The sequence below is a fragment of the Schistocerca piceifrons genome, chromosome 3 (assembly GCF_021461385.2).
Source record: "Schistocerca piceifrons isolate TAMUIC-IGC-003096 chromosome 3, iqSchPice1.1, whole genome shotgun sequence".
Taxonomy (NCBI): Eukaryota; Metazoa; Arthropoda; class Insecta; order Orthoptera; family Acrididae; genus Schistocerca; species Schistocerca piceifrons.
Window position 1 is genome coordinate 503341453 of NC_060140.1, and position 16543 is coordinate 503357995.

Genomic DNA, 16543 nt, shown 5'->3' on the forward strand with positions numbered 1-16543 from the left:
GCCGTATTGCCAGTGCAGTCAGGCAAGGCTAGGAGCTGGAAATGTTCACTACACCTCAACCAATTTCAGGAAGATTAGGAATGTGCAGAGTGTTAGGAAGAAGGAAGTGCTGCTGCTGGGCAGTAGCCATGGGTGAAATGTAGGTCCTCTGTTAAAACAAAGTTTTGGTATAGTGTACCAGCATTTTTAAGTTAAGGGGGTGGGGGGTAAGTCAAGTGATAGAGGGCCTAGGGATTTATGTCAGGATTTTTTCAAAAGAGAATTGTATTGTGCTTGTGGGTGATATGGAGAACAGTTTGGACAAGAATGGGACACATGACATAGGTGATGAACTGGACAAGATAGCTCCCTTGACATGCAGCTCCAATGTACAATTTGTTGAGCTGTCCATTGTCGTAATTGGCCACACCTTAATGGAGTTCTGAGATGGCTTAATGTGTGGTTAGAGATGGTATTGATGGCTGCCGACTTTGTGCATGTTGCTCTGGTGCCTATTGGGACTATTGATAGGTGTGTTTCACTGGGCATGACCTACACCTCAATTGGACTGGGAAGCAAAAATTCATACAGCTGATTCATGACAGTATAGAGCATGGATATCAAGCCTTGCATGGCCAAATAACTGTTGTTATAGATAGGAGAAGTAGGTCTTTTTTAGGATAAATCCAGCCCCTGCATAAAGAGTATCTCCAGCAGCTTAAAAATTCTGAAACAATCACTCATAATACAGATACTAAGACACCAAAGACACACATACTACATGTAATAAAGAAAAAGAAACCACAGGAAAAAGTAACATGGGCTTTTCATAGACTTAACAGCCCTTCATCAAAACATGCAATCACTAAAAAATAAATACAACAATTTGGAGTCGAGCTCAAATATTTAAACTGTGCTGAATTTTTTGTCACTGAGTGCTGGTGTAGAGACATAGAAATCCAACATATAATGTTGTAATTATGTGTAGGACTATTTGAAAATGTGGAGGATCATGTATTTATGTCATAAAAGAAACACACTTCAAACAAAGACATGACCTTAGTACAGTAAGTGAAGACAGACACTTTGAAACATCAGCTTCTGAATTAATGTGGCTTGATAACATCAAGAAATTATGCATTGTGTTTGTGTATCAATCTCCCAGTGATGGTGTGGACACTTTTTTTCAATAAATGAACAGAAGTTTTGGACAAGATCTTAAGTACAAAAGTCAATATAATCATGTATGGAGACATAAACATAAACAAAAATATCATAAATGAAACTAGTAAGTAGAACCCTCATAAATATCCTTCAAGGTCTTGGCATGTTCCTGTTGGTTGATGGTGCATCAGGGGTTACTACAAAAATTGCATCAGTAATTAACAATGAGACCACAAATATGGACAGGGAAAAGTGTGATAGTCGCTCTAAAAGGTCTTTAACTATCAGGCCATTTCTGCCAAATTATAACAGTAAAATTGGATATGGAAAAATTCCTCAAATTGCAAGCTTACAAAAGACATTTACCATAAATCAAACTACAAGATTTATGAAAAGAACTAGCAAACTACAGCTAGGATAAAGTGTATAGAGAGACCAATGTACGTGTGAAATTCTCTAAATTCTCAACATTATGTAAATTTAATTTTGAAAAGACGTTTCCAAAAGCATGAGTGGGATTCAATAAGTAAAGCAACGCCTTTTCTTTCTTGGCTAATTTTGGTTGAAAAAATGTGGAATTTGTTGTAGAACATCATGGAATATTCGCACTTCAGACCATGCAGTTTCTTGAAGTTTCAATCTGTAGCAATACTATACGTAGCCTTAAAAATGGCATCTGTAATGAATGTGCATTCCAAGCAGCAGAGCTGTCATAGTGTTTCTTTTGGTGGAATACCAGAACATCACAGAAGTTCATAGGCACTAGCAGAATGTCTATGGAACCTGGCAGTGATCAAAAACATGGTGAGTCATTGGGTGAGGCATCTGTCAACATTTCAGCAAAGTCACGCAAACCTGTCTGATATCCTGTGTGCCAGCCAGCCACACACAGCTGTTACTATTGCAGCGTTGGAACTGTTGAGGCATATTCTTACCAGCACTTGCTGTTTTGTATTCACTGGATTGACAAATGGTGAACAAGAAATACAGAATCACACAGTCCAAGAGTAGACTGTGTCCAAGGCAATAGTTGTAAATGGAAGGCAGCTGGCTTAATATGCAGATCATACATCAGAACTAATGGGGCCTTGGGAGATCCATCTAATGTGCAATATGTGTGAGACAGGCAAAATACCATCAGACTTCAAGAACAATGTAATACTTCCAAAGCAGTTGCTAACAGGTTTGAAAGTTACTGAACTATTGGTTTAATAAGTAATGGCTGCAGAATACTAACATGAATTCTTTACTGACTAATGGAAAAACTGATAGAAGCCGACCTCAGGGGTTTTGGAGAAATGTAGGAACACATGAGACAATACTGATCCTACGATTTATCTTAGAAGATACATGAAGGAAAGGCAAACGTACATTTATAGCATTTGTAGACTTAAAGAAAGCTTTTGACAATGTTGACTGGAATACTCTCTTTGAAATTCTGAAAGCAGCAGGGGTAAAATACGAGAAGCAAAAGGCTATTTACAACTTGTACAGAAACCAGATGCAATTATAAGAGTCAATTTGCATGAAGGTGAAGCAGTGGTTGAGAAGGGAGTGAGACAAGGTTGTAGCCTGTCCCCAATGTTATTCAATTTGTACATTGATCAATCAGTGAAGGAAACCAAACACAAATTTGGAGTAGGAGTTAAGTTCACAGAAAAGAAATAAAATCATTGAGGTTTGTCGATTACATTGTAATTTTATCAGAGTCAGCAAAGGGCTTAGAAGAACAGTTGAATGGAATAGACAGCATCTTGAAAGGATGACGAGGGTGAACATCAACAAAAGCAAAATTCAGCTAATGGAATGTAGTCAAATAAAATCAGGTGATGCTGAGGGAATTAGATTAGTAAATGAGACTCTGAAAGTAGTAGAGGAGTTTTGTTTTCTGGGCAGCCAAATAACTGATGGTAGCTGAAGTAGAAAGAAATTAAATTGTAGACTGGCAATGGCAAGAAAAGGAGGACAGAAATTTGTTAATATATGGTAGAGTTAATTAGTTAGACATAACACATACCTCAAGTATGTCTAAAATTGGAGTAAAACGCTTACCAGAGCCATAAAATGTTAATATAGGAGTTCCTCTGAGTAAAATTTTAGGACCAATACTGTTCCTGCTATACTGCGGTGACTTTCCCACTAGCATTAGTCATGGGGAGAAAATTCTCTTTGCTGATGACAACAGTATTAAAGTCACTGAAGAAACAAGTGAACTCCTGACAGAGAAAGCAAATAAAACCCTCAAGGATGTTTACAATTGGTCAATAAACAATAAAGTGACACTAAACCTTAGGAAAGCAAATGCCATGAATGTCAGTTTGCAGAGGAAAAGTGACACTATTAAATTAAATGTAGCTGGAACATCTATAGACAGTGTAACAAATGCAGAATTTGTAGGAATGAATATTGATTCACAGTGTAAGTAGTGTGAACACAGAAAAATACTTGCATTCAGAATTTTGTCAGCATGTCTTGCCATTGGAGCCCAGCCATCGGTGTGTAACAGCCAGTCTTTTAATTATACACTAGTCAGATGTACACTTAGTTCTTATCTACGGCATTCAATTCTGGGAATCAAATGTATAAAATCTGAACATAATTTTCAGTTTGCTAGAAAGGTCCAAAAGAATAACCAAAAGTAGTAGTTGAGTTCATTGTAAAGATCTGTTCAAAACACTGGGGATTTTAACTGCACCTTGTGAATACTTTTATCAAACAGTTATACACATCAAAAATAACACTGGTAATTACTGCACAAACAGCTATGTCCATGACCATGGGACAAGATCTGAACTGGCCTTAGGCTTACAAGAAACAATAATCAGAAACAGAAAAACAACATTTTCTACTAAGGAATAAAGCTGTACAATAAATTACCATAGGTGGGTAAAGAAACTGCTAAAATAAACTTATTTAAAAAGGCTGTTAACAAGTACATGTTAAGAAATACGTTCTGTATGTTGAAGGATTATTTAGATCACACAGAGTAAGGGTTTGGTAAAAAAAGTGACGCAAGTAAATAAATAAATACCAATAACAATAATAAAACATCACCATTCCACATGATATTTTCACACTATATTTTTTCCTTCTGTTTTTTTTTTCCTTTTCTGTGAAAACTTACTCCCAAACTTATGCAATGTATAATACTAACACCTTATCCTCTTTCTGAGCTCAGCCTCTCACTTGTTATAGAGGGGTGCTGACTCAGTTTTTCAGGCTAGCAATTGGGAAGTTGTGGTGCACAAAATGGCCCTGACACAAGCTGAGATTGTAGTTAGTGTTATGGAACAATGTGTATATAATTTGTGCTGTGACTGGGGAGTGAGAAATGAATGAACATTGTAGAATTAGGCTTTCATCATTATTAATTAACTTATTTGTAAAATGATATTATACACCATGGGTAAACTGAATGATGTAGCACTCTTTTAAACAGGTGGCCATTTCTTTGGGAGAATGGAGGCTCCAGTCTTCATTTAGCTACCCTAACTTAGGGTTTCTGTGGTTGCCCTAAATTACTTCAGGCAAATGCCAGGGTGTTCCTACTATAAGGCCATTGCCGACTACCTTTAACATCCTTTCCATTCTGAGTCTGTACAGCTGTATATGTGAATTACTATACTTTTGTTGTTCTTAAATTGTAATACTAAGACACGTCCAGTATCCTTGTAAAAGAGATCTACAGATAAATAAAACTACTACCACTACAGGAACTGTTGAAGCTCCTGAACAAACCTACATTTGCAGTGCAGATGTTGTCAGGTGTAGGTGATATGAAAATAAAAAAGCTAGCTTACTTTTGCTTGCTTTCGTTCCATAATGTCATATGGGATTTTATTATTTTTTTAATCATGTTTGGGGTAAATTGTAAAGCCATTTTAAAGTTTCCCATGACAAAAGCGTGTAATACAAATTATTTGTGTTGTGAAAACAACAGCTCAGTTCATATAATAACTATAAGTCATGTAATCACTATTAGAAATAAGAATGAGCTTCACAAAGATGCAAAGTCACTTCCTTTAGTGTGAAAAGTGTCCATTATTCAGAAACACACACATTCAATGATGTGTCAACAGGCATGAAGATAAAGAGTTTAACTACGAATAAAGTTCTGTTTCAAGAGTAGCCTAAATGATTTATTGATAGCCAACTCCTTCCAATCCATTATTTTATTATTTTACTTTTATGGGCTCACTGAACCACTGTAGTGGTTGCTGGTCATCTCCTCCAACAAGTTTATGTATAATTTCTTCTGAATTATCCAATATATTTTCATTCATTTTGGCCTTTTCTGCCATTCCTAGTCTGTAAATACTGTGTGTCGTTTGTCTATCTCTGGTTTAAATCTTATTTTTGTGTTTTTCAAATTTGTTTTACAGATCATCCAGCTTGATGTCTAATTCTTCCATCTTCTCTTTAATTTCCATGATCCATCCTATTTAATGCTTCAGATTCCAGAGTTTCTCCATAATCCTTCTTGTTAATCTGCGTTCTAGTGTCCTCATGATGTAGATAAACAAACAAATACTCGTTGTACATACAGTATCTGTAATTGGCTCCAGTCCCCTATACACTGCTTCATTTGGCACTATCCTCCATTGTCCCTCTTATTGATGATTTTTATTTATACATGTTCTGGCTATTCTTTTCTCCACTTTCACGGTTTTGTCAGTTCTGTTCCTCTGAGTGACTTAAAAAAAAAGGGGTTTCACTTGTATATGTTACTTCTTACTAAACCATTGTCTTGTAGTGTTTTAATTTCATTTTGAGCAACAGTCATCTTTATTGTTTGTAGACCATGTTAGTTTTTGAGCCTTTATTTTATTTGTTCTTTCTTGCCCTGCAGAGCTTTAATTTTTTGTTTTGTTTCACTATTTTTATTTTCCTGTTGTTCATTGTTATGTTGTTTATTGTTGGCAGGTCTGTTACCAACATCTCAGTCTTTTTGTATGATTTCTGAAGTCCTATTTTTTTGTTCCATATCTCTTAGACAAATTATTTGATTTGTGGCTTTTTGTATGTTATTAGCTAGTAATGCTGAGTCATCTGGGAATTCTGAGCAATTTAAATTTATTTGAGCTTTCTTGAGATTTTCCTTGTACTCCAGACCACACTTGAAGGGTGGTATTGATGGACAATCAGTATGCCCCCCACCCCCACCCCCACCCCCACCCCCTGGGCTCTCACCACTCTTTGATGAGTTTGTGCTTGGCTCCAGAATGAGTCAATCAGCTTCATCTCAGTCTATGTCTACTAAACATAAACGGAATAATGCTAAAGATTCAGCAACTCTCCCACCTGCACCTCAATTCTTCTAGGTGTCGTGTAATCCACTTATAATTCAGAAAGGTGTTGATACAATTGGAGTCCCTTTGAAATCTTGCTCTCACTTACATAATGGGATTTTGCTTCTGTAAACCAATTGTGATCTTCAAACCCAACAACTATTTACAGCTTTACTAATATGTGGCTATCCTGTTCATAGTGACGGCCATTGTACACTGAATTCTTCATGTGGGGTTATTTATATTTGGCTGCTTGATGGTCTGCCCAAGAGGGAAATCCAAAATTATCTCTCTCAACAAGGCATCACTACAGTCCATTGGGTAATGGAAAAGGTTGATACAAACTTAGTACCTATGTGCACTCTTTTTCTCTCATTTGATCGAGTAGTGCTTCCATCGAAGAGTTAAGGCACGCTATGAAGTCATCACAGTCTGAGTGTGCATTCCAAACCCAACACATTGCTACCAGTGCCAACGTTACATCAACACTCATGTGTCCTGTCACAACACGGCCGAATATGTTATTTGTGGTAGAGATGGTAATGAGGGTGATTGCTTGCCACCTAGTCCCCACTTTATCAATTGTATCTTGATGAGCAGGCCGCCCAGGAGATCTGGGTGAAGGAAAAAGTACCCTACCCTGGCACTCGCAAGTTGTTGGCTAGTAGAAAGCCCTGCATTTTCCCATCTGGCATTTATAGTACCATTTCTGCTACACATTGCTCCACAAAGGACATGGCCACACGGACTTGTTACCTACAATTCAGTACTGCAGCTGTGTAATTGCTCGGTATTGTGGTAGCATCCCCGTCTTTTTCTCCTACAGTGGCACAAGAAGCCACCAAATCTTAACCCCCTGTGGTGAAATCATGTGCTACACAACAGGCAAGCCGGGAAGGACAGAAGGAACACTCCCATGAAGACTTTTTATACCCATCCACGCAACAAATGTCTGAGTCTCTAAGAAATCGAACAAAGGCAAATGGTCTTCTCCTTCCACAACTCGGAGATCATCTTCAAGATTATTGCCACAGGACACCCTCACCTGACTGCCCGCCATTTCACCAGTGTGTTCCACCTACTGTTTTTCTGCACTGGAATCAGAAGGCTGACCCAAGGAGAACATCGATGCCTTCATAGATTTCATGGAACAGGATCCTCCAGCCTCTGTGCCCTGTAGCTGTGAGGCTTCAGAGGTTGGCACTCAGCAGCTGCCGAGGTGACTGCTCTTTGTTCCATCCACGCCATTCCCCATTATGACTACTCTCCTGTGGCACATTTGTGGCATTACATTCAACAAGGAGGAATTGTGGTGCTCTTGGAATCACAACATCTGGTTGTTTTCTGCTTCCAAGAAACAAAATTGCATCCTTGTGATTGCATTGACCTCTCGCAATTCCTTCTTGTCTGCTTTGATCTTCCCCCCAAGGACGGCATTCTATCTCATGAGGGAGTCATGCTGCTAATTTGGAATGATGTTTATAGCCAAACCATCTCACTGAACACCTGGCTGCAAGCTGTTGCAGTCAACATTTTCCTTCCTTGTTCCAACTTTTCTCTTTGTAACACATACATCTCTTCAACATTCGCTGTCACCAGGACTTACAACAACTTATTGGTCAGTTCCCCCCCCCCTCCCCCTTTTCTGCTGCTCAGCAACTTCAACACCCACCATCCCCTTTGAGAGTCTTCGAGAATCTGTCTGAAAGGTTACCTTTTGGCTGACCTTCTCAATCTCAGTTGTAGCACTGAAGCACCCATGTTCCTTTCATGCTCCACCCACACCTATTCCCATTTGGACCTCTCATTCTGCTCTGCCCAGCTTCCCCATTGCCTTGACTAGTCCATTGTCTCTGACACGTACTCTAACGAACTTTTCCGGTGTGTTATCCATTTGCTGTCTCCTACCCTTCCAGCATGTAAACCCAATTGGCAGATTTGTAAGGCCAACTGGAGGCTTTGCTCCTCTCTGGTGACCTTCAACAAACATCATTTCCCCAGAATACCTTACGGACATTATTCTTACTGCTACAGAATGTATCACACCTTGCACCTCTTCCTTACCATGCCATGTCAAAGTCCCCTGGTGGACTGAGGCATGCTGCAGTGTGATGCACATGTGGAAACATGCTCTACACATTTTTAATCATTGTCATATGATAGAAAACTGTATTTTTTATAAACACTTGCATGTGCAGTGTCCATGCATTCTCCAAGTAGCAAAAAGCTGGCTGGCTTTCCTTTACTAGTTCTTTCAACTATTTCACTTCCTCTTCCATCATGTGGGGGCAACCTCTGTTGGCTCTCTGGGACCAAGGTTAATTCCCCAATTTCCAGCCTGACCACAACAGATGATCTCATTGTTGATCCTATTGCTATCTCCGACACCTTGGGCTGTGATTTTGTGGATATTTTGAGCTTCACTCACTATCACCCCTCCTTCCTCCATCAGAAAGGAGTGGAGAAGGCTCGGGTGATATCCTTCTCCTCTCAGAATCGTGAATACTACAATATCGCCTTTGCTAAGAAGGAGCTTGACCATGCTCCCACCTCATCATCATCTTCTGCCCCAGGGCGGGACAATGTTCACATTCAGATGTTACAGCATCTTTCTCTTGCAGGTATCCACTTTCTCCTTCGTACGTACAATCGCATTTGGGCAGACAGCACATTTCCCAGATGCTGGTGTGAAGCCACCACCATACCCATAACTAAGCTCAGTAAGGGCAAACACCTTCCTTCTAGCTACCACCCCATTTCTCTCATCAGCTGTGTTTACAAGTTGACGGAACATATGATTCATGGCCAGCTGTTATGGTGGCTCAAGTCTTGCAATCTATTAAGTAATGCACAATGTGCATTTGTGTGCACCATACTGCAGTTATCCATCTCATCACTTCGTCAACCCATGTCATGTATGGTTTTCTCCAGAAATACCAGACTGCAAAGATTCTGTAACTTAGGTATCCTATGTACTCTAAACATGTGGGCTTCTGAGGCCATCTGCCCCATTTCCTTCAGGAATTTTTAAAAGAGATAGTTTTCAGGGTATGTGTCGGTTCGGCCTTCTCTGACACATTTATCCAGGAGAACATGGCGCCTTAGTGCTACATCCCAAGCATCGTCCTCTTAGCTATAGCCATTAATGCTATTATGGACTCTCCCACCGGGCATCTCCAGCTCCCACTTCAACAATGGCTTTGCAATCTATTACAGTTCTCCGCGGACTTGTCTCCTTGAGTGGCATCTTCAGTGATTTCTTGATCATCTTTACTTCTGGAGCATCAACAATGGCTTTTCCACTGACGAAACCATTCATATATGTTTCTGGCTTCAAAATGTGTTTCTTCCACTATCTTTACATCTTGTGCCTTTCACGCTTTCACTTGCTGAAACTACAAAGTTCCTGTATCTCCTGCTTGATAGGAAACTTTCTTGGTCCTCCCATGTTCCTTACCTGGTGGCACACTGTACCCAGCCCCTCAGTGTCCTACGTGTCCTGAGCAGTACTTCCTGGCGAACGGATCAGACCATCCTACTCCATTTGTCTGATCTATTCTCCATTAGAAACTGGACCATTGTGTGTTTCATTTATTCCTCTAGGCATCTGCCTATCTTACGTCGTCTTAATGCAGTCCACCATCGTGGAATACGTTTGGCCACAGGCACCTTTTACACTTGTCTGGATGAGAGTCTCAATGCAGGAGCTGTGAAACAGTCACTATCATACCCGTGTGATATCCTCCTCAGCAGATACACACGCCCTTTGTATGCCATGGCCAACCACCCATCCTATGCCCCTTTTTCGGTGACTCCCTTGATCGCCAGTAGGGGGTGTGCCCTACTTCTCTGTTACCTCCCAGAGTTATCTTTCAGCTACTGCTCTGGCAGCTTAAATTCATGCTACCCACCATGTTCCCAGTAGACGTAAACCCTTCACTGCCTTGCCTTCGTGCAGTTGCCCATGTTCATGTTGGACTTCATCTGATTCCCAAGGACATTACTCCAGATTTGATCTATTGCTGTAAATTTCTCAACCTTCGCACACAACTTAGTGATAGCACCTTTGTGTACATTGATGGCTCTAAGACTAACCATGATGTCACATGTGCCTTTGTCATTGGCACTGATCATTTACAGTTTCAGCTTCCAGAACACTGCTTGATTTTTACAGCGGGGCTCTTTACTCTCCATCAGGCAACCCATTACATCCTGCACACAGGCTTTTTAATTGTGTCATAATCCCCGATTCTCTTAGTGCCCTTCACAGCCTCTGGGAACTGTACGCACAGTCCATCCCATAGTGCAACAGGTCCAAGAAAGCTTCCACTTGCTTACTGTTGAGGGAGCCACCATGTCATTCATTTGGGTTCCTGGTCATGTTGGTCTGACAGGAAATGAGGCCATTGATGCTGGTGCCAAGGCTGCAGTCCTCCTGTCTCGGTCTGTTAACTCTTCCATCCCTTCAGATGATCTCTGTGTTGCTGCCTGTTGGCAGATGGTGTCACTTTGGCATCACCACTAGTTTTCTCCTCACAGGAACAAGCTCCAGGGAATCAAACCTCTCCCAATGGATTGGTTGACTTCCTCTCGGTCCTCTTGTTGTGAGATCATTTTAGCAAGGTTGCATATTGAGCACTGTCTTTTCAGCTATTGCCATTTGTTACTTGGTGATCCCCCCACCACCTTGTGCTTATTGTCAACTTTTGACAGTTCACCATTTCTTGACCCAGTGCACTTTTTTTAACTGCTTACTTTCCAATATCTCTTTGTAGTCTGAGTTATCAGCCATTTTAAAGAACGATGCCAAGGCTGTCAACCGCATTTTACTTTTTATCCATTCTAGCAAAATGGCGAAGGACATTTAATATTTGGTTCGGGATCTCTGCTGTCTCTACTGTGTATTTGGTGGATGTTTCTCCAAGGGGAAGTCCTTGCTTTTAGCTCTCTTTCCTTCCATCAGTTGGGCTCATCCTATATTGTTTTAACTTCCTTTACTTATTGGCATTCCAAGGTTATGACATGGGTGCTTGTGACCTCAGTTGTTTTTGACACCCCCCTCGCCGCAAAAAAAAAAGGAACTGCTACACCCTGTTTTACTTATATATGGCTCATGTAGTTAGATAGACGATCTGTGGGTACAATGCTACACCTTTCTGAAGTCTACAAAGGTTATGAGTTTTTGTTTTGTATCTTCTTTTGTACATCAGTTATTAATTTTACAGTGATTATCTGTTCTGATCGTCTTCTCCAGGGTCTAAATCCTTGTTGTTAGCCTCCTAAAGTTGATCTTTACAGCGATTGTACAGAACTGTTGACAAGACTTTATATGTGCAGTCTAAGAGAGGAAAATCTCTATGTAGTTATTTGGTTTTCCTTTTCTGTGTAATCGATGTATTACAGCTGTAGTCCGATGTTCAAGTCATTCTTCATTGTTCCAGTTTTTTATTTGGTCTTCACATGAAGTATGTTGAATTTTAAATTAGATCATGGTTCCTGCAGATTTCCACCACTCCAAAGGCCATTCTTGTTTGTTTTTCTTTGTGCTGACCATTTCCAAATAGCATTTCTCTTTTCTTTTCCTAACTGTGCATTGACATCTCAAATTAAAATGTTAATATAATTTTGGTGATATTTATTGCCATCTAACGCAAAAGCTCCAAAGATCCATCCACATCTACTCTTGTGTTTTTTCCCCTTTATATGCTGTTTGTAACTTTTAAGTCAGTGTTGAAAGCCTGGGGGAGTGTACATTGAATTCTGTTATGGACTCTATTATTTTGAGGTTGACTACGAATCCTGCTCTAATTTTAATCTTAAAAAGTGTTGTATTGCAGAGCATGCTATCTTCACCAAGTCTTTATCATCAGAGGAAAAACTGTTCCATTGTGTTGTTTAAAATAATTTATGATTTTCATGACAGTTTTTTCGACTTATTACTACTGTAGTAGTGTTAACGAAAAACTTGACTCTATTCCTTTTGTAATGTTGTTGTTGTTATTGTTGTTGTGGTCTTCAGTCATGAGACTGGTTTGATGCAGCTCTCCATGCTACTCTATCCTGTGCAAGCTTCTTCATCTTCCAGTACCTACTGCAACCTACATCCTTCTGAATCTGCTTAGTGTATTCATCTCTTGGTCTCCCTCTACGAGTTTTACCCTCCACGCTGCCCTCCAATACTAAATTGGTGATCCCTTGATGCCTCAGAACATGTCCTACCAACTGATCCCTTCTTCTAGTCAAGTTGTGCCACAAACTCCTCTTCTCACCAATCCTGTTCATTACCTCCTCATTAGTTACGTGATTTACCCATCTAATCTTCAGCATTCTTCTGTAGCACCACATTTCGAAAGCTTCCATTCTCTTCTTGTCCAAACTAGTTATCGTCCATGTTTCACTTCCATACATGGCTACACTCCAACAAATACTTTCAGAAAAGACTTCCTGACAATTAAATCTATACTCAATGTTAACAAATTTCTCTTCTTCAGAAACGCTTTCCTTACCATTGCCAGTCTACATTTTATATCCTCTACTTCAACCATCATCAGTTATTTTACTCCCCAAATAGCAAAACTCCTTTACTACTTTAAGTGTCTCATTTCCTAATATAATTCCCTCAGCATCACCCAATTTAATTTGACTACATTCCATTATCCTCGTTTTGCTTTTGATGATGATCATCTTTTATCCTTCTTTCAAGACACTGTCCATTCCATTCAACTGCTCTTTCAAGTCCTTTGCTGTCTCTGACAGAATTACAATGTCATTGGCGAACCCCGAAGTTTTTATTTCTTCTCCATGGATTTTAATACCTACTCTGAATTTTTCTTTTGTTTCCTTTACTGCTTGCGCAATATACAGATTGAAAAACATCGAGGATAGACTACAACCCTGTCTCACTCCTTTCCCAACCACTGCTTCCCTTTCATGCCCCTCGACTCTTATAACTGCCATCTGGTTTCTGTACAAATTGTAAATAGCCTTTCGCTCCCTGTATTTTACCCCTGCCACCTTCAGAATTTGAAAGATATTATTCTAGTCAACATTGTCAAAAGCTTTCTCTAAGTCTACAAATGCTAGAAACATAGGTTTGCCTTTCCTTAATCTATCTTCTAAGATAAGCCATAGGGTCAGTATTGCCTCACATGTTCCATTATTTCTATGGAATCCAAACTGATCTTCCCTGAGGTTGGCTTCTACCAGTTTTTCATTCGTCTGTAAAGAATTCGCATAGTATTTTGCAGCCGTGACTTATTAAACCCCCCCATGAACCATGGACCTTGCTGTTGGTGGGGAGGCTTGATGCCTCAGCGATATAGATAGCCGTACCGTAGGTGCGACCACAATGGAGGGGTATCTGTTGAGAGGCCAGACAAACGTGTGGTTCCTGAAGAGGGGCAGCAGCCTTTTCAGTAGTTGCAGGGGCAACAGTCTGGATGATTGACTGATCTGGCCTCGTAACACTAACCAAAACGGCCTTGCTGTGCTGGTACTGAGAATGGCTGAAAGCAAGGGGAAACTACAGCTGTAATTTCTCCCGAGGGCATGCAGCTTTACTGTATGGTTAAACGATGATGGCATCCTCTTTGGTTATATATTCCAGAGGTATAATAGTCCCCATTGGGATCTCTAGGTGGGGACTAGTCAAGAGAACACCGTTATCAGGAGAAAGAAAATTGGCATTCTACAGATTAGAGCATAGTATGTCAGATCCCTTACTTGGACAGGTAGGTTAGAAAACTTAAAAAGGGAAATGGATAGGTTAAAGTTAGATATAGTGAGAACTGGTGAAGTTCGGTGGCAGGAGGAACAAGACTTTTGGTCAGGTGAATACAGGGTTATAAATACAAAATCAAATAGGGATAATGCAGGAGTAGGTTTAATAATGAATAAAAAATAGGAATGCTGGTAAGCTACTGCAAACAGCATAGTGAATGCATTATTGTGGCCAAGATAGACACGAAGCCCACGCTTACTATAGTAGTACAAGTTTATATGCCAACTAGCTCTACAGATGATGAAGAATTTGATGAAATTTATGATGAGACAAAAGAAATTATTCAGATAGTGAAGAGAGACAAAAATGTAATAATCATGGCTGTCTGGAATTCGATAGTAGGAAAAGGGAGAGAAGGAAACATAGTAGGTGAATATGGATTGGGGGTAAGAAATGAAAGAGGAAGCTGCCTGGTAGAATTTTGCAAAGAGTATAATTTAATCATAGCTAACACTTGGTTTAAGAAACATGAAATAAGGTTGTATACGTGAAAGATGCCTGGAGACACTGGAAGGTTTCAGATAGATTATATAATGGTAAGTCAGAGATTTAGGAACCAGATTTTAAATTGTAAGACATTTCCAGGGGCAGATGTGGACTCTGACAACAATCTATTGGTTATGAACTGTAGATTAAAACTGAAGAAACTGCAAAAAGGTGGCAATTTAAGGAGATGGGACCTGGATAAACTGACTAAACCAGAGGTTGTACAGAGTTTCAAGGACAGCATAAGGGAACAATTTGACAGGAATGAGGGAAAGAAATACAGTAGAAGAAGAATGGGTAGTGAAGGCAGCAGAGGATCAAGTAGGTAAAAAGTCGAGGGCTAGTAGAAATCCTTGGGTAACAGAAGAAATATTGAATTTAATTGATGAAAGGAGGAAATATAAAAATGCAGTAAATGAAGTAGGCAAAAAGGAATACAAACGTCTCAAAAATGAGATCGACAGGAAGTGCAAAATGGCTAAGCAGGCATGGCTAGAGGACAAATGTAAGGATGTAGAGGCTTATCTCACTAGGGGTAAGATAGGCACTGCATACAGGAAAATTAAAGAGACCTTTGGAGAAAAGAGAACTACTGCTACGAATATCAATTGTTCAGATGGAAAACCAGTTCTTAAAACAAAGGAGGGAAGGCAAAAAAGGTGGAAGGAGTATATAGAGGCTCTATTCAAGGGCGATGTACTTGAGGACAATATTATGGAAATGGAAGAGGATGTAGATGAAGATGAAATGGGAGATGATATACTGCGTGAAGAGTTTGACAGAGCACTGAAAGACCTTAGTAAGAACAAGGCCCCATGAGTAGGCAACATTCCATTAGAACTACTGACAGCCCTGGTAGAGCCAGTCCTGACAAAACTCTACCATCTGGTGAGCAAGATGTATGAGACAGACGAAATACCCTCAGACTTCAAGAAGAATATAATAATTCCAATCCCAATGAAAGCAGGTGTTGACAGATGTGAAAATTCCGAACTATCAGTTTAATAAGTCATGGCTGCAAAATTCTAATGTGAATTCTTTTGTAATGTATCCTTCTTATTTATGTAAAAAAACGAGATTACACGTTACTGATGTGTTGTTTTGATTCAGATGTCCATCAACTGATGTGGCACATTGACGATTGTGTCGTGCAGCTGAAACGACACATTTGGGATGTTGTAACAGCCTGGAATGCACGTCTTACTGAACTTCTGGCTGCAACAAGACGTCAACGGAAGAGTGGAGGCATCAGTTCAAGTAGTCTTTCTCTTGACATTGAAGAGGCAAGTGTTAACCTTATTAAACTGATATTGTTGTTATCATTTTAGCTGTAAGTTAGTTCTAATCGATTTTGCTGTTTTATAACCACAGTCCAGTTCTAAAATGTTTGTCTAATATTTCTGTGAATGACTTCTTGACAACAAGGACTTAGAACTTGCCGTAATTTGGTTTGCATGCTGTCAAGAATTGGAAGAACCATCAAGAGACACATCAAGTGTGTTTTTTGTTCACCAGCAAAATTGAGGAATTTGTTGTGTTCAGTCAAAGACAATCTTGTCCTTAGGAGATGTGGTGTATACAAGATCCCATGCCATGGGGAAATCTTATATTGAGCAAACCTTGCAAGATCGTTGCATTGAACACCATTGTCAAACACACGTGGGGCAACCTTATAAATAAGTGGTAGTGGAGTATTCCCTGGACACAGTGCATTGCATATTTTATGAGAAGACTGAAGTTTTCTCCTCAGCGTCATCCTTCTGGAATTGTGTTCTTAAGGAGGCCATACATACCGCTTTTCAGTTAAGCACTGTCTGGAATCCAGCACTAGCTGCCATTAAATTAA

At 39.8% G+C, this 16543-nt stretch overlaps 1 protein-coding gene across 1 annotated transcript in view; it reads left to right on the forward strand.

The window, feature by feature from the left end:
- The window catches only part of LOC124788540 (1-phosphatidylinositol 3-phosphate 5-kinase), a 407657-nt gene that overhangs the window by 260870 nt on the left and 130244 nt on the right, over positions 1–16543 (forward strand). Inside the window, exon 20 of the mRNA XM_047255810.1 lies at positions 15808–15980. Coding sequence (XP_047111766.1) covers positions 15808–15980 — 173 coding nt within the window. The remainder of the gene's footprint in view (positions 1–15807; positions 15981–16543) is intronic.